The 20,775-nt window shown below is 40.1% G+C and overlaps 3 protein-coding genes across 3 annotated transcripts in view; 2 read left to right on the top strand and 1 right to left on the bottom strand.

The window, feature by feature from the left end:
• LOC104955441 (ephrin type-A receptor 7-like) overlaps positions 1 to 20,775 on the bottom strand; it is a 337,623-nt gene that overhangs the window by 30,595 nt on the left and 286,253 nt on the right. The window lies entirely within an intron of this gene.
• On the top strand, positions 3,396 to 6,740 carry LOC104955261 (homeobox protein Hox-D4b-like). Its single transcript, XM_010782545.1, has 2 exons — positions 3,396 to 3,816; positions 5,048 to 6,740. The coding sequence occupies exons 1-2, from the start codon at positions 3,396 to 3,398 to the stop codon at positions 5,380 to 5,382; spliced, it is 756 nt and encodes a 251-aa protein (XP_010780847.1). The 3' UTR covers positions 5,383 to 6,740.
• Positions 15,047 to 20,775, top strand: part of kcnma1a (potassium large conductance calcium-activated channel, subfamily M, alpha member 1a) — a 65,779-nt gene continuing 60,050 nt past the window's right edge. The window contains exons 1-2 of the mRNA XM_010782695.1: positions 15,047 to 15,064; positions 16,700 to 16,761. Of these exons, the coding sequence (XP_010780997.1) occupies positions 15,047 to 15,064; positions 16,700 to 16,761 (80 nt within the window). The remainder of the gene's footprint in view (positions 15,065 to 16,699; positions 16,762 to 20,775) is intronic.

Here is a 20,775-nt window from a genome sequence, read left to right as displayed (position 1 = left end):
TCAGTTAGACACTGGTTAGCAGCTGTTGTTTGTACATTTACCTGTGAGGTATTTACGGAAGCTTAAATGCAATCACCAGAAGTAAAAAGCAAATGTTGGGCTATAAAGGAACTACAGCGCGGTCACATGACTTCACGTCACCACCGCTAAGCTAAAGGTGGCTAATGTTGGGCTATAAAGGAACTACAGCACGGTCACATGACTTCACGTCACCACCGCTAAGCTAAAGGCGGCTAATGTTGGGCTATAAAGGAACTACAGCACGGTCACATGACTTCACGTCACCACCGCTAAGCTAAAGGTGNAATGTTGGGCTATAAAGGAACTACAGCGCGGTCACATGACTTCACTTCACTGCTGTAGTTCCTTTATAGCCCAACATTAGCCGCCTTTAGCTTAGCGGTGGTGAAGTGAAGTCATGTGACCGCGCTGTAGTTCCTTTATAGCCCAACATTAGCCACCTTTAGCTTAGCGGTGCTTAGCGGTGGTGACGTGAAGTCATGTGACCGTGCTGTAGTTCCTTTATAGCCCAACATTAGCCTGCTTTAGCTTAGCGGTGCTTAGCGGTGGTGACGTGAAGTCATGTGACCGTGCTGTAGTTCCTTTATAGCCCAACATTAGCCGCCTTTAGCTTAGGGGTGGTGAAGTGAAGTCATGTGACCGCGCTGTAGTTCCTTTATTGGCTGAAATCTTAAAAGTGGTGTTAATATGTGGAGATTATCCTGCTGATCAAAACAAATAGGAATGATGTGTGTTGCCCACAAAAGCCTATTTTCTGCAATATTCCAAAATCCAATGGAACAATCCCATTGGCTTTTCGTCAAAGATGCCCTTGTGATGCTAACTTCCAGGTCAGCCTATACAAATACGTCACCACTGCACCAAAAGCAAACTGATCATCAGGATGGTTCGCACATGTCGAGTTACACACAGTAGGATGTGATTACACCACTGGATCTAATTAAGTATTAAAGTCCGCTCAGTTGAGTCTTAATTAAAACATCAATGTGTCTTGCAGCACAGTCTCAGTGATGTAATGTCTGCAGCCAACGCTATTAAAGAGCTGCAGATAAACAACTGATACCCTTTGTTTCTTAACGTCACCTTCACACACATTCACGCTACTGATTGCATGGTCTAACAAACCTCTTATTCAAAGCTTAACAACAATAAATAGCTAGAATTTTGTTGATATTTGAAGTCTGTTTCCCATTTTTGTTCTGATGCATGTGCCTGGTTATAAATAATGTTGCATGGTCTTGCTTTAATGTTTGAAATTGTCCCTTTAAAAAGGTAGAAAATCATGTGAAATGGAGAGAGGAGTTGTGTTCCCCTGAAGCAAGTGCTTTCCATACGGTGTATTGCTTCTCAGTGGAAGTTATTGAAGAGAAGCAAGGGACTCATTCAGCTCAGATTGTGTGTTCATACGTGCTGAGCGATATGAAACAGAAGGAAAGAAAACATTCAAGCTGAGATAAAAGTGAGATTCAGCCACTTTATCGCCTATCTGGTAGCTTATCAGTCATTGGCAGTCACTCCTTATGATCTATCCGGAACAAATGACTCATTACATCAGATATATTACGCCCTTAAGCCCGTATAATCTTTAATTCACTTGCACTCAGTCAACCGTGCCAAATATCTTCAAACCATTTACACCCTCCGCATGAGCTCCTTTAATGCCTCAGCCAAGCAAAATCATTTTCTCCTTCCTCCTCTCTTCATTAGAGTTTATTACGCAGAAGTAAAACATTGCAGGACTTATTAAAAAGCTTTTGGCGGAGCATCCGTACCTAGAGGCTGCAGCCAAAAGCAGAAATCATCATGCAGTCCTGAACATGGATTTACAATCGATTAAACAATGCAAAATGTTTTTATTTTAGACGCTTTGACAGAGGTGGAAGAAGTACTTCGATCCTTTACTGGTACAACAAAGGGAAAGCCCTCTATTCAAAATGTTACTTTAGTAGAAGTATAGAAGTATTACCAGCTAAAAGTACTTAATGTATCAAAAGTAAAAGTAGTAACGTACTGCATGATTATATAATAATGTCATGTGTTTTATAAACAGTAGCTAAAAGTACAATAAATGTTTCAAAATGTAAGGCAATAGAAGTATAGCATTACATGGATATACTCAAGTACAAATAGGCCAAATAGTACTTAAGTACTTGAGTAAATGTACTTATTTACTTCACTGCACTTTGATTCAGCATTTTGGACAAAAACAAGACCATTTTAAGGGAAGAATATTACGGATGACGTGCCTATCCTCACTTATCTGCTTCACGTATTTCCGTTAAGATTCTGTTTAATTTGCGTTCATTTCTCAGCCCTGTGTCACTGCTCTGTGGCGTTAAAAGCATTTTAAAAGAAGCCCATTGGCCGGTTGGACACCTCGAGGTGACCCCAACCCGAACAAAGCCAACTACTAGTCACTGTCTGGGAACCTTTTATCTCTTGAGGCCTTTCGGTTTTGTTGTCCAGCCTTTGACTCGTCACAAGGCCAAATGTGGTCACTCAATATGGGCCAGATTAATTTTCAGGCCATCTGTGTGGGGGTTAAAGTCAGGCAGCTAAAAGTCATAAATCTACAGTCAGTGCTTTCAATTGGTGCTGGTTGAGGGAGGGGGGATGAAGACGCACAATTAGATGGATAGATGGATGGACAGATGGAAAGGTAGATAGATAGATAAATAGATAGATAGATAGATGGATCGATAGTCTTCAAATAGCAGATTTTTTTTGGGCATCTTAGTAATTTTTCAAAGCCTAAACACATCTATTGTCAACCACTTTCCCCACAAGCATAACTTCATTAGTACCGTTTTTAGATACATTGATAGATTGATAGAAAGATTAATGGATGGGTGGATATATATATAGATATTTCGATAGTTAGAGAGATATATAGATACATTGATACAAATCGCTAAAAACAACCCTTTTTTGAACATTAGAGTCTTTAAATGGCAGATATCTCAAATACTGAAGATTCAAAGGCTTTTCATTTTTTTATAGATAAATAAATCATAAAACAATTTTTTTTTAAAAGTGCAAGAAGAAATTGAAATATAAGAAATAGGATTCTTTTAAAAGCTATTTCTCCCATTCCTTAAACATCTCATCTTAACCATTCCTCTCTGCCAGCATAGCTTCATTAGTCCCGTAATGAACATTTTATTTTTTTACTTCAAATTATCCCATTACGTCTGACATAAACAACCCGCAGGGCCCCCTCTGATTGGCTGGCCGCGGGGTCACGTGTCCCGCGCGGCCGTCCGTCTATTTGACAGCCGCAGGATGGCTGGATGCCAGAGGGGGGAGAAAGAGACAGAGAGAGGGGAGAGAAAGAAAAATTAGTATTCTCCTACCAGCCTCGCTATAAATCAATCATGGAGTCCTACGTGGTGAGCTGTAAATACGCTGAGCCGCAGTTCCCGCCTTGTGAAGAAGATTACAGTAATTTTAGTGAGCAAGGGGGGTATTACAACAACCCTCAGGACAGTGGGAGTTATGGAGGAACATATCATCCAACATACACACCACAACAACCCGGTTATCACTCTCTGCAGGGGCGCCGCCGGGAGGATGGAGAGGACCAGGCGCTGCACCAAGGTGCGCCATTACGCACCGGCTACAGGGAGGCAGAGGTGCCCGGGAAGGAGGCCCGGTTCTCGGTGGGGGAGCTGCAGTGCCAGGCCTGGATGACCTGTACAAAACCCGCTCAGGTGCAGAGGAAAACGGCCTGCCAGGGGAAGGACAAGCCGCCTATTGTTGTCTACCCGTGGATGAAGAAAGTGCACATCGCTCATGGTGAGATACAGCCTCGATCTTTCTATCTCCAATTAACCCTCTCGTCATCCTCTCTGTATCAGTTTCCCTCAGTCCAATTATATTCAAATGGTTTATTGTCATATGCACAGTAGCTACAGTGTTATGGCAATATACATCTTAAGTCCCAGGCTCCTCAACAATGCAACATAAATATATGGCATAAAACGATAAAACGAATAAATAAGGCAATAGAAGTGCAAGAAGAAACACAGTAAGAAAAGAGTGAAAGAGATCGTGCAGGATGCAGGAGAAGGGAATATATGCAAGTAAAGTAGAATAAGATGAGTTTAAAATATGTCAAATGAAATACTGTACACTGAAATTAAATACTGCTTATTGTAATAATAAATAAATATGAGAGATGTAAACAGATGAGGTTGTGAAGGCACAGAGCTCAGGCCATGTTTACGTTTTGTTTTGTCTGCTAGCTCTTTCTTTCTCTGTCTTTCTTTCTCTGTCTTTCTTTCTGTCTCTTTCTCTGTCTCTCTTTCTGTCTCTTTCTCTGTCTCTCTTTCTTGTGTTCTAGTGTCCATTTGTGAGCACCGTTTTTGTTGTCGAGTTATTTATGATCTCAGTGAGAGTCAGAGAGAATTACAACCCCTATAAAGTTTTATGGCCCTGCCACAGTGCGCGCGAGTGTGTGTGTGTGTGTGTGTGTGTGTGTGTGTGTGTGTGTGTGTGTGTGTGTGTGTGTGTGTGTGTGCGTGTGCGTGTGTGTGTACGCTGCGGTTGTACAAAGAGCAGCAAATTAAAAGTAAGGCTCGTTTCTTGGACGTCTTGCCAGTCAACCACAAATAAAGATGAACACACTCAACATTGACCACATGATAACACCTGCAATATATTTAAATTGTTTTTAAATATCATTTTAAAATGCTTGTCTGTAGGTTATATATTTTTTTAAATAAAAGAAAACGATTGAATAAAAAAAACGGGATTAAATTATTTTACTCTAATTATTTTCCCCCGTCTTAATTTTTTATATTGTAATTCATTTATACTCTTATATTTAATAGATGTAATGAAATATAATAAACAATATCTGGCCTTAATTGTCTTTCCCTGTTTTTATAATTATAATTATGTTGTATTTGTAATAATACAAATAATCTTGATGATACAAATAATATTAATAATACAAAGCATATCATTATAATAATTTTTGTTGTATTATTATTAATGTATTTTTTTCATTATGTTTTATTTGCAGTTAATCCCAACCACACGGGCCCGGATCCAAAGCGCATGCGCACGGCCTACACGCGCCAGCAGGTGTTGGAGCTCGAGAAGGAGTTCCACTTCAGTCGGTACCTAACGCGCCGCCGCCGTGTGGAGGTGGCCCACGTGCTCTGTCTGAGCGAGCGGCAGGTAAAGGTGTGGTTCCAGAACCGGCGTATGCGCTGGAAGAAGGACAACAAGCTACCCAACACCAAAGGACGGAGCAAGAACAAGAAGGCGGCGGAAATCAATAACAACAACACTAATGACACTAATAACAACAACAACAACAGTGATAGTACCGCAAAGGCGTCGAAGACCGCCTGAAGACAGGAGAGAAATGTGGGTACATATTTATCCACCATTATGATTCTTTTGAAATCTCTTTCATGCGGTTATTTTTTGCTTCACACTTCTACAGTTGACCGAATGTTGTTTGCAGTTCAAAGGAATTGCAATCGAGGACATGTAAACAATACGAGAATGCTATTTGTATGAAAAGACGTCAACAAATCTCAAGCATACAGAACTGACATTTGAGGAAGGAAATGCGCGTAAAAGTGCATTCAGATCCACAAAAACAAGCTAATGTGTTTCTCGTGTACATATCCTCCGTTTGACTAAATGTTCTGATTCAAGACGTTCTTTCTGTCAATATTTTTTAAAGTGTACATGTTCTGTTACCAAATGCTATTCAAACGGTATGTTTGGCGCATTAGCTCTCCAAAACTGCAAATGCTAAACGGATCCAGGGTGCTTTAAAGCAGGATATCCGTCTATAGGGGTTTACAAATTTGCTTTATATTCCAACTTTTAAATGTTGATAAATATGATGTTATGAAAAGAATGCATCTAATTGTAGTCTGATATTTAATTAATTGAGTCTTTAGGTTAGCTAACCTCCAGTGGTCTCACATTTTTAGACTTCCGGTTTGTAGGGGTGAACGGTGCCATGGTTGGTTGGAGAGTCTTTTGGAGAAAACAGGGTTTTATTTCCACAGGGTAAACATATTACAGGGTTTTTTTATAATAGCTACCTAAAAGAGAAAATAGCCTAACTTATGAAAATGCACATTACCAAAATGTTGTTTGGCGCTTAAAGGAGAAACACATTGACATAGTGGCTGACTTGCAGTGAAGTTCGTCAAATAATGTTTTACTTTGTACAGAAACATCCAAAAACAATGCAATGTTTGTAGGATAAGAAGCCATATCGTGCAGATTATCTCCAAAGGTGAATTCACTTGTTTTTATTTTGCGGGGGAAACTCATACATCTTCACGCACAAGAAATAAATAAATTGGAGTTGGAGGTTTTTAAATGCACGACGCTGACTGTAAATCCAAAGTGTTTCCTCAGGGTTACAGGGTTTTAATAAACACGACTTTCTGAAGCTTTTGTTGTTTGTTTTTAGCACCGAGAGGTTTCCAAATGACCCTCTTTTAAATAACGAAATGGTGCATTTTTTAAATGATATGTCCTCGCTTTGATTCCAGTTTAATATGCTATCGTTTTGTATTAGCCTACGCCAGTACTTATTTTTATTTGTATTACTTAGAAACATATTGTATTCTTAGCAGCAAGCCTCTCTGTTATATTTTGTATGTTGGTAATCTTTGGGAAGAAAACAAGAAAAACTCTTCGTGTACGAATTTTATATGTGCAAATGTTTTTGATAAGATATTAGATGATGAAAAGTTAAAAAAAACAATAATAAAAAAATGTTTCAAACTACAAAACTGCGATCTTATTACCACACACATAAAGTGTCACGCAGACACACACGCAGGCACACACACACACACACACACACACACACACACACACACACACACACACACACACACACACACACACACACACACACACACACAAAAGGCCCATACAAGGACCCAGGACCTACATCTTCCACCCGTTTACCCTGTATGTAATGTTCTGATATATGTTCTTCACAGAAAATGAGCCAAGGCCATTGAGTGTGAGTTCGAAAACATAGTTGATGATATCCTTTTTCTATACCTAAATAATGAAAACGGGTCCCACAGACCCGATCACTATACAAGGGGTTAAGACTTGATTATATTTCACATCATTCATCCAGATCTGTGAAGTAACTAAAGGTATTAAATACATGTAGTGGAGTGAACGTACACCATTTACATCTGAATTGTAGTGTAGTAGAAGTACACAGTAGCAACAAATTGAAATACTCAAGTAAAGTACAAGTACCTCAACATTTTACTTAAGTTAGTGAATGAGTAAATGTACTTTGATATGATCTGAGCACAGATTTAATGACAGCCTCTCTCCAGAAGGGGGCAGCATGAGGACAGAAAATGATCCTGCTGCTGCAGAAATGTCCGTGAACTGCTGATTATGGTTTGTTTTAAAATCAATAACTACGTATAGCCTACACTTCTTGTTTTGTTTTATACGACACCTATTATATGCAAGTAGCTTTTAATGGATGGATTTTGCACCACAGACCGGTATGCTCAGGTTTCACTGGGTATCTTTTGAGCTCCTTGATGCATGCTGTGCCATGATGCAACCAGAATCAAAGTGAAAAAGAAACATGAGAGCAGATGTGGAGCCGAATTAAAAAATGTGCTTCATTCGGCACTAGCCACTATTTCAAACTGTGAATAGTGACTGAGATTTTGCCTTGCATGCATGTCAAATCACTGACAGATACTTATCACCAGGATGTGTTTGTGTGTGAGAGAAAAAGGGTATTTAATACATTAAATATAACAGTTTTTATGAGTGTGAATGTGCAGAAGTATCAGATCAGACAGTTTGACTGGAGGCGGGATCAGAGTGAGTCACGAAACATCATCTGGACTTTCTGAGGGAGAGCAAGATAAGATTGTTTTATTTTATCTTCTAAATGTGGGGGAGATGTTTATGCATATGGTGTATATTCTTTAATCTGATCAAATCAATGCAATCAGTAATCTCTGGTGATGTGACCCGGGATATCTGTAATCTCATTCACACAAACAGGATCAGCACGAGGCTCAGGTGTCGCAGCACAGCAACACTTTAAGTGATTTGGAGACTGAGTTGAGGCCCTGTTGGAGTGTGTGTGTGTGTGTGTGTGTGTGTGTGGGGGGGGTGTTACCCCTTTTCTAGTATTTTCCTTGGCTAGTTTGGTTCGCAGTTGGTTCCACTTGCAAACCACTAAGAAACCAGATTTCCTTTCCACCAACTAGATGAGCCACGTCATGACCTTGTTGACATCTCTGCAACGCCAGCGTGAATTTCCATCACAATAACAACAATTGAGTGTTTCAAGCGTAACCTATTTTTGTAGGCTGACCCAAAAGTTAGCATCTTCCTGGTCGCCTCGACAACAGGCCAATAGGATTTTTCCATTGGATTTTGGAATATTGCAGAAAATGTTTTTTAGTAGTATAATGTCCACGTACAGTATTAACACCACCTTATGAGTTTTGAAGTAAAAAGGGTTAGGGTTAGCCTAGCCCCCAAAACCAGTCTGATTTACCAAAACAAACTAAATAACACTTGTATTATTCTTGGCAAGATACGTACTTGTTGCTACCATGATAGTTGTAATTTGAAGTATGGTGTTTAACAAACAATATATCACACGTATGCCTGGTTGATGTTGCAGGACACTTCTTCTACTCCACACACGCACAGACGATTTATGGGCATCGATATTTACGTGATAGCATTTTAGCTCAAGTTTGTTCTATCAAAGTTGAGTGGCTGAACACGGCTTGACACATTCCCCCACATTCACTGTGATTAACCTCCACCCCGCAACAGCGCTGCAGGAAACCCTGCCCGTCTCCACCTCCATTACACACTGGTGGCAGGAACTCAAAATCTGTGTACAGCTTTCAGGGAACAAAGCCCAACGAGTCGTCTCCCTGAACGCCTGTTCAACTCCCCCGTACACCCAGATAGAAGAAGGTAAGGAGGCAGGAGAGTGGCAATGAAACATTTACATGAAATGTAGATTCAAAGGCTTTATTGTTACCTGAACAACAGCTACGGCTCCTCCAACAATGCAACATGCAATATACTTAACACATCAAAGGATATCAAAAATAGTGCAGAGGAATGATGCAAGTGAAACCAACTAAAGCATACAACAAACGTAATGTCTTCACTACAAAAAGAACTAACGTGTTTTTCTTGCTTGTACAAAAAGCAACAGCATAACGAGCCAAGGTTATTTCTAGGTTGTGTTCCAAGCTAGTTTTTATTCAACCTATTTTTGCTGATGTTACGCATGAAGTTCAGTTTATTAAAAGTAGTGAACACGACTTAAAGCAATGTTTTCTGTGGCTCTCTAAATGTCCTAAAATAACCCAAATGCCACCAGGAAATTAGAGATACTATCATGCTGCCAATTGGGACACTTTGATTAATTAGATATCTTAAAAGTCAGTTCACCTCCATTTCTTAAAACCTTTCCTCGTCCTGTGTTTACCTCCGTAACATAATGACATCACAATATAACACTAGCGCATCTATTGGCTAGCGCTCCAACACATTGTACGATATAGGCTAAGGGCCGGGACATCTCTAAGCTGTTGACCAATCACAACAGAGCCGGCCAGCTAACCAATCAGAGCAGACTGGGCTCTGGTTTCAGACAGAGGGTGAAAAGAGGTGCTGCAGCACAGGCAGTATGAGAAAAATAAAGAGCTTTTTGAACATTAAAGCATGGAGACATGTAGAGNTGTCTACTTTAAAGAGTCCTCTCCTGCTGATATTCAGGTGTATATCAGTATGTAGTGTCTCTACTTTAAAGAGTCCTCTCCTGCTGATGTTCAGGTGTGTATCAGTATGCAGTGGCTCTACTTTAAAGAGTCCTCTCCTGCTGATGTTCAGGTGTATATCAGTATGTAGTGTCTCTACTTTAAAGAGTCCTCTCCTGCTGATGTTCAGGTGTATATCAGTATGTAGTGTCTCTACTTTAAAGAGTCCTCTCCTGCTGATGTTCAGGTGTATATCAGTATGTAGTGTCTCTACTTTAAAGAGTCCTCTCCTGCTGATGTTCAGGTGTATATCAGTATGTAGTGTCTCTACTTTAAAGAGTCCTCTCCTGCTGATGTTCAGGTGTATATCAGTATGTAGTGTCTCTACTTTAAAGAGTCCTCTCCTGCTGATGTGCAGGTGTATTTCAGTATGTAGTGTCTCTACTTTAAAGAGTCCTCTCCTCCTGATGTTCAGGTGTATATCAGTATGCCAATAGAAGCATGATTGTTACATTGTGATGTCACTATGTGTTACGGAGATAAGCACAGGATGAGGAAAGGTTTTAAGAAATGGAGGTGAACTGACTTTTAAGATCTAAAATTAATCAAAGTNTCCTCTCCTCCTGATGTGCAGGTGTATATCAGTATGTAGTGTCTCTACTTTAAAGAGTCCTCTCCTGCTGATGTCTCTACTTTAAAGAGTCCTCTCCTGGCAGGAGAGGACTCTTTAAAGTAGAGACATCAGCAGGAGAGGACTCTTTAAAGTAGAGACACTACATACTGATATACACCTGCACATCAGGAGGAGAGGACTCTTTAAAGTAGAGACACTACATACTGATATACACCTGAACATCAGCAGGAGATGACTCTTTAAAGTAGAGACACTACATACTGATATATATGATATACACCTGAACATCAGCAGGAGAGGACTCTTTAAAGTAGAGACACTACATACTGATATACACCTGAACATCAGCAGGAGAGGACTCTTTAAAGTAGAGCTACATACTGATATACACCTGAACATCAGCAGGAGAGGACTCTTTAAAGTAGAGACACTACATACTGATATACACCTGAAAATGAGAATAATATGTCCTAGCCAATTATATGTCAGTTAAGGGACCTGTTTTTCATGATTAGGCTTTATGAAAAGTGTTTTTCTTTATGCTTCTGTGCTAATGGAGCAGCAGGTCTGGCCGTTGTCTGCGGCGCTCAGCAGAAGTTGTTCTTGGCAGGATATTATTTCGAGGGAGAGCTCTCCGCTAGTTGGAGGATAAATCCAGGTAAACCGTTGGTATGCTGCGCGATAAATCTCTGTGGCGTGTAGCCCTGCCAGAGGGCACACACTCAGACCGGGGTTCACAACAACAGCAGAGAGAGAGAGAGAGAGAGAGAGAGAGAGAGAGAGAGAGAGAGAGACTCGCTGTCAGGAGGCTCAGGCTGAGGTTTCCTCATTTCATATGTGAGAGTGTTTAGTGATTCTGTCCCTTCGTAATGACTGTTTTTGTTTCTGAGGTGATAAATGTGCTCTGGACCTCCCCTCAGCTGGAGTCAGGCTCACTCCCCACCCCGCTGATTTATACACTGAGGATCTGCCCTGAGGGAGCCTGTACAGTGTGTGTGTGTGTGTCTGTGTGTGTGTGTGTGTGTGTGTGTGTGTGTGTGTGTGTGTGTGTGTGTGTGTGTGTGTGTGTGTGTGTTTATTCTATACTGTAGTTGGACTGGCTGCACAGCTGGAACAACATTGTGTGTGTGACGGAGAGAGAGGGTGATGTTTACGAGAAACATGAGAGTATAAAAGTGAAAGTGCGTGTGCTCGGGTGTGGAAGAATGTGTTTCCCATGTACATGTCATGTCCATACTGTACAGAATGCACGTGTGTGTGTGTGTGTGTGTGTGTGTGTGTGTGTGTGTGTGTGTGTGTGTGTGTGTGTGTGTGTGTGTGTGTGTGTGTGTGTGTGTGTGTGTGTGTGTGTGTGTGTGTTAGTTGCAATTTACACCTGTTAGGATGTGTTTCCTCCATCTTGTTTGATGACGGTGATCATTGTGTGTGTGCCGCCACTCAGAGAGTTAGGGTGTTTCTTTTTTATAAAGCCATGTAGATTTGAGTGGAATAAAGAGATTAACTGTGTGTTGATAATCCTCTCATCTTCTCACGCACACACACACTCACACACACACTCCTTGTTTTCTTGTTTTTGTGTCTTTGTGGGCGTGTTGATTTATGTACATCATTCACAGTTTTCTCTGATGAACTTGCTTTGCTGCAAGTCAGATTGGTCTCAGGAGAGGTTGTTGTTTATACTCTAAAAGGCTTTAAAAATCAAAGGTTCTCGTTTCCTCCTACTTTACTTAAGTAGTTCACAGTTTTACATACAGATCACCTGCTGGTTTATTCTCATTCTGGGGTTGTAGGCGTCATCCTTTTAAAATAAATGCTAAATATTCTCTCTGCTCCCCCACAAGCTGCTTTTCAAGGACTTCTTAGGCAAAGCATATTAAGAGAATTTGCCTCTCAGTGCTCCTAAGGTGCAGTCAGGTAGATATGGAAGTGAGCGACCAGTCCATTTAGGTGTGGGGACGGTTCATATTCATGTGTGTGTGTGTGTGTGTGTGTGTGTGTGTGAGCAAGCTTTAGGCTGGGGGGCCATGTGGTACAGCACAGGCATTTGATGTGAAGAATTGTGNAAAAATGTCCCTTCTCCCATTGAGAAAGTCAGCGATGACAAATCACAAATGAGGTGATAGTAAGCACCTAGTTTACTATAGTAGACGTGTAGTGTAGTATTCATTCATATAGTTACCCGTATCCCTTGTTATGGGTTTGTGCACTGAAGGGTTTGACAGTTCTTTCTGTATTCATTTAAATGCACTTTGTAATGTGTCTGGGTCAAATGTGACCAAAACGTATGAGTTTTTTGCTATTACATGAAAAGTGAAAAAATAGTATTGCTACAGTACTACCTCTTTGTGTTGCATTGGAGCTCTTTAGCTGTTTTTTTTTGTATGTGAGGACATTTATTAAGACTGCTATTATTGTATTCAGTAAATGCACTTTGTGATGTGCCTGGTTCAAAAAAAATAACCTGAATATTTGACTTCTAAAGCAAAAAAATGTAATGCTACAACTGTGCACTTTTTTTTCAGATTCTGTTAAATTAATGCTAATTTGTTGTGTTTTTATGCACTTTTTGACCTACCTTTGTTAGATGAACAATTAATAAAAATTGCATGTTTTTCATCGCAGTAATATGTGTTGGTTTAATGTGTCACTACCCGCTTTTTACAGGCCGCTGAATGTCTGGCCCAGCTGAATTTTGTAGTTATAAAATCTGGCCCAACTGAATGTTTAGTTGAATAGCCCTGGTGTAAGGCTTTAATGGAAACGGCGAACAGTCAACCTGTGAGGCTTTTCTAGATGAATGATTATAGCAACATGGACCATGATTTTGCAGGTGTTTTTGTTCACAGGAATTAGCCCAAAAACGTTCCCATGCGTTAACTACAGTATTTAATAACAGCTATCCTAAATGAATTTACATACATTATAATATAATATATTATTTCTAACCCTGTCCACTTGATCTAGGTGTGTATACTCAACAAAGAGACTGGTCTGACTGAAATGCAGAGGAAGCAGGAGGCTTTGAGTCACTGCTCGTTGACCTGGGTAGTTGGCCCTAATGTGAAGCGATTATGCCGTACGTTGTCAGCCCCCCATCACCTGTCTGTAAGACTCTGCTCTGTCCCTGTCACATGCCACTTAAGAGTCAAAGGAAGTCATTAGAAAGAATCCCTGTTGCAGGAATAAATCTTGTGTGGAATCGTGCCTCAGTTTTAGGACACTTCATATTTCTTCAATGGGTAAGCCGTGATGAGCGCTAGAAAAATCTTTAGACTGCCAAATACACTGAGAAAGTAAGACACGCACGTGTGTTTATACATTCTAGTTACTTTTATTATGTGTTAACGGTGTCATGTGAGCGCTGCTACATTTAGCCTTCTTGCAATACTAGAACTTGAAACCAGCACACATTGAAGTGCAACACACACAAACACACACAAGGTAGATAGTCTTACAGTAAAGCCAGTGAAGTGCACCTCGGAAAACATCTGACATATTTAGCTTTGCACTTTAAATTTAGAAAGGAATACACTGATGAAAACCTACACGACTATTAACGACAAAACAAAGACATCATGTCCGGTCGCTGCTCCTCTGACTTGATACCGGCCACTTTGTCTTATGTGACAGTCATGTCATCTAATCACATGTGAAATAATTAAATCTGCCTATGAATTTAGTCAGATTAAGTCATTAACGACTACTACAGATGCAGAGTCAGCTACACTTAGCAATCCTTTTTTAAATGTATTTTCTTTTGTAGGCGGAGGGAATGCCCCTTCCATTCCTATTCTCGTAGGTTCGCCCTGAGTGTTAGTACATTGGTCCTGATGTGCACTGGCGGTGGCTCGGTTGGTTGTCTTTGGTAGATTGTGTGTTTGAGGTCGACAGCTAGCCCTCGTAGACATTGTGTGTGTGAAAAAGGGTTGGGGGATGGATGGGCTTTTACGGCTGAATAACTGGGTCAGTTTAAGATCATGACGTTTCTTATCAACTCAGCTCATCGCTGGGTGTTCAGCTTTCCAGCAACCAACCACTGCTCAGCCATACTTCTCCACCACTCCTTACCATCCTCTCTGTCTCCCTTTCCCTCCTCCTCCTTAATCCTTATGACCATGCAACTTCTGTAAACAGAAGAAGCAGAATCTAGCTCTGATGAAACGTCAGTGTATGCATCTATATCTACTATGCATGCATCAAAGCACAAAGCTTTAAATGCTTCTCAGTGTTGGGGGGCTGATAGACTCATCTTTCACATAAACAGCCATCTTTTCATTTTTTGTCTTTTTAAGTCTCTGGATATGTTTTTTTAATGGAATTACTTACATTAATAAATTGTCATTACGGTTGCAGCACAACCAGATATTTTTGTCAAAAGCTGTTTTTTTACCCGTGCATTGCCCAAAATGCTAAATGAACCCTTATCAGGTTGTTTAAAGGTTTGAGTTTGCTATGCTAGTTGTTTCTAATATAACCCCCACGCGCTAGTCTGAAGCAGAGGTTAATAGTGGGCTATAAAGGTTAAGCAACTCCACCCACACTCCTGAATACATTTAATACTTGAAGACTTTAACAAGTTTGGCCTTCACCTTGCACCTGCTAAATACTAACTAATCATACCATGCCACTTTTGGATGAGGTAAGGCCTTTTATCAGTGCTTTCTATAAAAAAAAGAAAAGATTTTCTTATAGAGTTTTAGCTAAAGCAATTCGCCCACCTCCTCTGTGAATCACGGATGTCTTTGAATTGTAAGGTCTGGGCAACTCTGTGGCCAGGATCGCCGTCATGTTCCATTCAAGCAGCAAATCATTAAAAATGCATGGTGATCGGGGGTGTTTCCTTAATACCTCAGCCACAATGCAAAGGATCAATCCAAAGGACCATCACATGAAAGTAATCAAGCTTCCATCATCAATAATGAATGGCACAATCAGCAGGGACATTGGGCTCCTATTGTGAGACGGCTGAATGGGAGAAGGAAACCGCAGGGCAGAATCCATTGTGCATGGTTACGTTGGTCAGCTGTTGCGAAGATGATGATTATGATAACAGTAGTGATGGTGAATAGAGCTGCGGCTAAAGATTATTTCCACTATTGATTAATCTGCAGATTTCTTTCTAGAATATTAATTTAAGGTCTATAAAATGTACATCGAATTTTTAGGCTCTAAGGTGATGCTTTTAGATGTTTGGTTTTATAGTCCAAAAACCAACGATTTACAGTTTCATGAGATATAAAATGGAAAAAGGCAAGAAATCTCCACATTTGATTGGCTGAATATGCCATTCTGCCATTATTGCATGATCATTTACATGAATCAAAATGTGGAGATGTTTCTATTGATAGACTAATCCATGTACTCTACTAAGCAGCTCTAATAGTGATGACAACTCTAATATTTACAAGTGCAGTTTAATGAAGAATTCTTTTGACGCACATTTTCTTGTGGCCCTTTTTTGCCAGAGGAAGCTTAAACGTACTTTAAACAGAACCTCATTTTAACAGCATTATCCATCAACAAAGCTTTTTGTATTGACTTCTAATTTAAACTTTTTAATTTATTTGTTTTACACAAACTAAAAGTTGTGTAATACTTGTGCAATTCATAGCCTGGTTTGATTTACATTAATCAAAATACATTCACAAACCAGTGTAATAATTGCACATATTTCTAAATCATTTAAACACTATAGGGTGTTGGTCTCTTTACAAGATTAAATAACCTTTAGATGAAAGGCTCAGGTGTTGCTTACAGGACCACAAGGTGCCCCATCTTCCTGGTCATATATAGTCCATGAAACATTATACAGACCACAGTTCAGCAGGGCCACAATCTCCCACAATGCAAACACTGACTCACTGTAGTGGTTGAGGAGTGCATGTCAACACCTGATAACTGTGGTCCTGTCTAAGTACTTCCTCTCATCACCCCGACACATTGTTACTACTCTTCTGTGCACTAGAGCTTACACATGTATATCCTTTCTTTACTTCCTGTGATTGTACAAGCTTGACTCTGCGTGTATTTAATAAGCTGCACTGACATGAGGTAGAGCATTCATTATTCAGCGCATGTTTTTTAAAATGTTCTGCAACCCACAGGAGGCAAGTCACTGTATAATTACAGATACTGAACCTAGTGTTGCATATTGTGTTCGCCCCAACTGAATACTTTGTTTACTATACAGTACATAAATGAGCAGAGTTATATGACCTTTTCCACTCAATGCATAAAAGTAATTTCCCTTTCGTCTGTGCTTTTCTCTCCTCAGGTGGTGTTGGTCTTTGCGCTCAGCATCGGGGCCCTCGGAATATACTTCATAGACTCATCAGAGTAAGTTTCAATTTCATAAAACATTTCCTAAAATAAGTTTACACTTCACACATGCTCCAGCAGTGTGAAATATTGATAAAGATAAACATATTTGTTGGAAGCATTAATGTTACCCCACATACAGTTTCTGAGTGATATGAGCACATGTGTCCTTACTCACTTCCAAACTCTGCAATCTCTGAAATGCAAATGAACATAATCACACAAACCGTGGTGCACACACAGAGTACACACACACCCACACACTCACATCTGCATCAGAGGATATTTCAATGGAAGGCCTGTCAGTTTCCATGGTAACAGAGACAGGCAGATAGTGTATGTGTTGGGCACTGGTTCTGTGTGTAAGTAAGTAAGTGAGTGTGTGTGTTGTCAGTTTATGCGTATTCCTGGTTGGCAGCCACCCAGAGACCGATTGCAGGCCTGGCATCTTTCCGATAATCACTGCAGCTACTTTCACTTTTTCCAGACCCAAACTGTACCTTTTGAAAAGGAGAGTTTTAAATGTATGAATATTTTATTGTCTGGTCCGTTTCTGTCTGGTAGAGATATTGACTAATTCACCCTGGCACTAAGTACCGTTATCAGACCATACTGGTGAGATGTCTGGTAAAGAAAAACAGCAGCTAACAGGTGCAGCAAAAGACAACCTAATTCACTTTGATTGATGGTGTAATATGGTGAGTGCTTCATGTGAACAGGAATGATATTTTAACGTGGTATTCAAAACAAAGACATGTACTCTGAAATATACAAGTTCTATATATTATTTAGTTTATTTTCTCAAAACAAACACTCTCCCAGTCTCAGTTAGTTTATGGGGCTAATCATGTATACTAATACCGTATTTGACAGAAATTCTACACTTCCTGCCTTCAGTAAGCAGTGAAGGCAGTGTCTGTAGTCAACAGTTCTTTTAGTTTTTGGATCACCATAATTCAGAGTTCAATGGTTTTAAATCAAAGCAAAAGTGGCAATTTACTGTTTCCAATTATGTATCATTTGTTGAATGTGCCTCTGGTAATGAAATAACTGATGTTGTTTCACTATGCCAGACAAAGAAACTCTCCGTGCCTTTTAGACTAATCAATATTTCATGCAAAACTTAACCAAAATAAAACTTAAAGTGGTCTGTGGCCCCTGAGGTTGTGGATGGTTGACTAGAAAGGGACCAGAACATATTGACCATGTTACTGTATCATTCTTTTTCTAGTATTCATTCTCTGTTAACTGTCGTGCAGGATGTTATCTTTGAGTAAAAGCTATCTTTGAACTTTGAAATTATGTCCAAGAGCTAATGCAGAGTCTAAGAGAGGGTTACAAAATTCTCAAAATAGGTAAATCCAAATTGCAATCCATTTTATACAGTCTTATCTTGGCAGCAGTCGGAAATTATTCATGGCATGAATCTGGCTTCCCATTTATACCTCAGGAGAAAAAGATTTACTTACCTCTACATATTTATATATATTTTCATATCCGTCTATCTTTCCCCCTTTTTCCCCCCTCTCTACCTCTTGAGTATTTTTTGCAAAAAAAGTAGATCAGAAGACACACAGTCTTTGCTACTTATACACATTTATAAGCTCCTATAATAACCAGATTATGACTAAGCATGCACATTAAGCGATATATGGTCAGTAAATCTTTAACATCCTACACAAAAAGCAGCCACAGAGAATGGATGGGGTTCAGGCAACATGCATTTATTCAGTCAGGGTGAAATTAAACCTCCAATATGTCATCAAAAGAAATGAGCTTGCAACATGCTTTCACATGTGTAATGTTCTGGTTAGTGATGCATACAAAAAAAATCCCTCAAGTTACCTGACTGAAAGGCATTGAAACATTGGACCTAGATTGGATATACATATTTTAAATTCTGCACTGCATTGATCTCTTCCCCTATGTGAAGGTTATAATGCATCCGTAACTGATCCCCTGAGATGAGGTCTAGTATTACTTTGGCATTATCACCAGGCTAACATGACTCTTGAGCATGCTTTCATTGACAGACATGAAAACATGTTAAGCTATCAACTAGAAACACACACCAGGGTTAGGAAGGTAGAAAGCACAAGGTTTCAGAGATGTATCATGCCATAACATCAAACCTGCAGGGCACAAAAGGAGAATAATTAAAGCACTGACTGCAGAGCTTTAGTTTCTCCCACTGTATATCCTCATTTCATCCGGTATGTTATGCAAGTTTTTACGTGTATTCCTATGAAAATCGACTTCCCTAAGGCATTACCCTGATCTCCCCGTGCTCCCATTAAGCCGAGGCCTTCTCTACTCATCACCGTGATTAGCTCAAGCTTGTCACTTGAGTGTGCCATCCTCTCTGGGGGGCTGCTGATCAACCCAGAGAAGGTTGACACAAATCAGGGGGCTTCAGCATCCTTAACAGGGCCAGGCTAGTGTTATACATTTACTACAACAGCTGTAACCTCTTATGTGCTCTACACCCATTGTTACATGTCATAAAGCCGACATGACACTATATTTGTCGCCTGAAAAAGGCCTGTATTTATGTCTGCCACAATGTATTTTAAGTACTGTAAAATGTAATGCGAAAAAACTCAAGATGTTTTATATGGGCCATCAAATGGTTTTCAATTATCATGTTTCGTCCACACCAGCTGTCAAAAGTAAACACTGATTTAGTGTAACAACAAGGGTCCAGTAAAGCAAAGGGTTGGATCTTAAATATGTTTCAAAATCAAAAGTTTTACTTTTTTAGGTCAATTTTCTTTAAAAACATTTTGCACAAGGACACACATATTGACAAAAGCTCTTTCTCTGGCTATCACCTTAGGTGTTAAAGGGGCTGCATAAATCTCTATTTATATTCATACCCCCATTCACAGGTACTAAAAATGATCTACAGTTGTACAGATCTAAATGTTAATGACTGAAAGAAATCAATGAGCGCAGATTTATATCGTTTTAATGGTAATAATTACTCTACCAAATATTTACAGTCTTGTGGTAGAGACTCATTAACTATTCAGGCTCAATGGTTTATGGTCAAATTGACAATTTTGACCATTGGATGAAGAGAACGTCTTTCAGAAATCGTCTGTTAAAAAGGCAACATTAATGGGAAGGATTCTGGTGGAGACTCTGTCGTGACAGATAAAAGAGTCATGTGGTGGACTAAGTGCATGTGGGTTGGACCCGGGGAGGCACGATGTGCTTTTATGTCTTCTTCAGTGAAGCAGGGTATAGGCCCCTGGGGCAAGGACACAAAAACATGCACACACAAAATCCTGAAGAACAGCGTACCTATCTGGTCGCCAGTCTCCCAGGAACTGTTTCATTCCTACTGCTGCAGTTATGTAGGGCTTTCCTAGCAGGCACTCTGTTGGCCAGTATCCTGCCGCAAAGACCCACAGAAAGACACTGCAGAGCCTTTTGTGGAAGCAGGTAGAAAGAGTTTTAAGAGAGAACACTGATCATTTGCTTCCCTAGTTGAGCACAAAGATATGTAGTCATTGACTTGGCAACGGTGATGTCGTCAAGAGGCCTGTTTTTGGAATTAATTGGATTTAGTATGTGGCTTTGCTGAGAATGACCGTCCATCTGTTTGTTTTGAGAAAGTAGTTGTTTACCACAGTCCTGCGCATCAAATAATGTATGATAAGCCTCTGCCTTTTCTGTTCCTCTGCAGTAGACTTCACTTGCCAAACGGATGCTATTTTCGTGACATTTTCAATGGGAGGATACTGCGTCCTCTCCCGCCCACATCTGAATCTGCTTTAATACCTTGGCTCATCCTTCATCCCTTCTTTTTCCTCCTCTGTGCTCCTATGCAAAACATATAGAGGAATGTAGGACAAAGTCTCTGCAGGCTGTTCTTTAAGGGATGCCCTTGTTCCTGCTCCAATTCTGTTTCTATTTCTCTCCTCTCTCGACCCCTCCCTGTCACACAATCTATTACAGGCACCAATTGCATAGTCACGTTAACTTGCAGATATGCACTCGCGTATAGACACACACCAACTTTGTCTC

This window comes from Notothenia coriiceps, unplaced genomic scaffold (genome assembly GCF_000735185.1).
Source record: "Notothenia coriiceps isolate Sejong01 unplaced genomic scaffold, NC01 NC01_scaffold00024667, whole genome shotgun sequence".
Taxonomy (NCBI): domain Eukaryota; kingdom Metazoa; phylum Chordata; class Actinopteri; order Perciformes; family Nototheniidae; genus Notothenia; species Notothenia coriiceps.
This window is presented reverse-complemented; position numbering and strand designations above follow the sequence as displayed.

Excerpts from the sequence above, each read along its gene's own strand:
- LOC104955261 (XM_010782545.1), top strand. The coding sequence starts at position 3,396 with ATGGAGTCCTACGTGGTGAGCTGTAAATACGCTGAGCCGCAGTTCCCG. Across the intron at positions 3,817-5,047 it reads GAAAGTGCACATCGCTCATG|TTAATCCCAACCACACGGGC; the intron begins GTGAGATACAGC and ends TTTTATTTGCAG.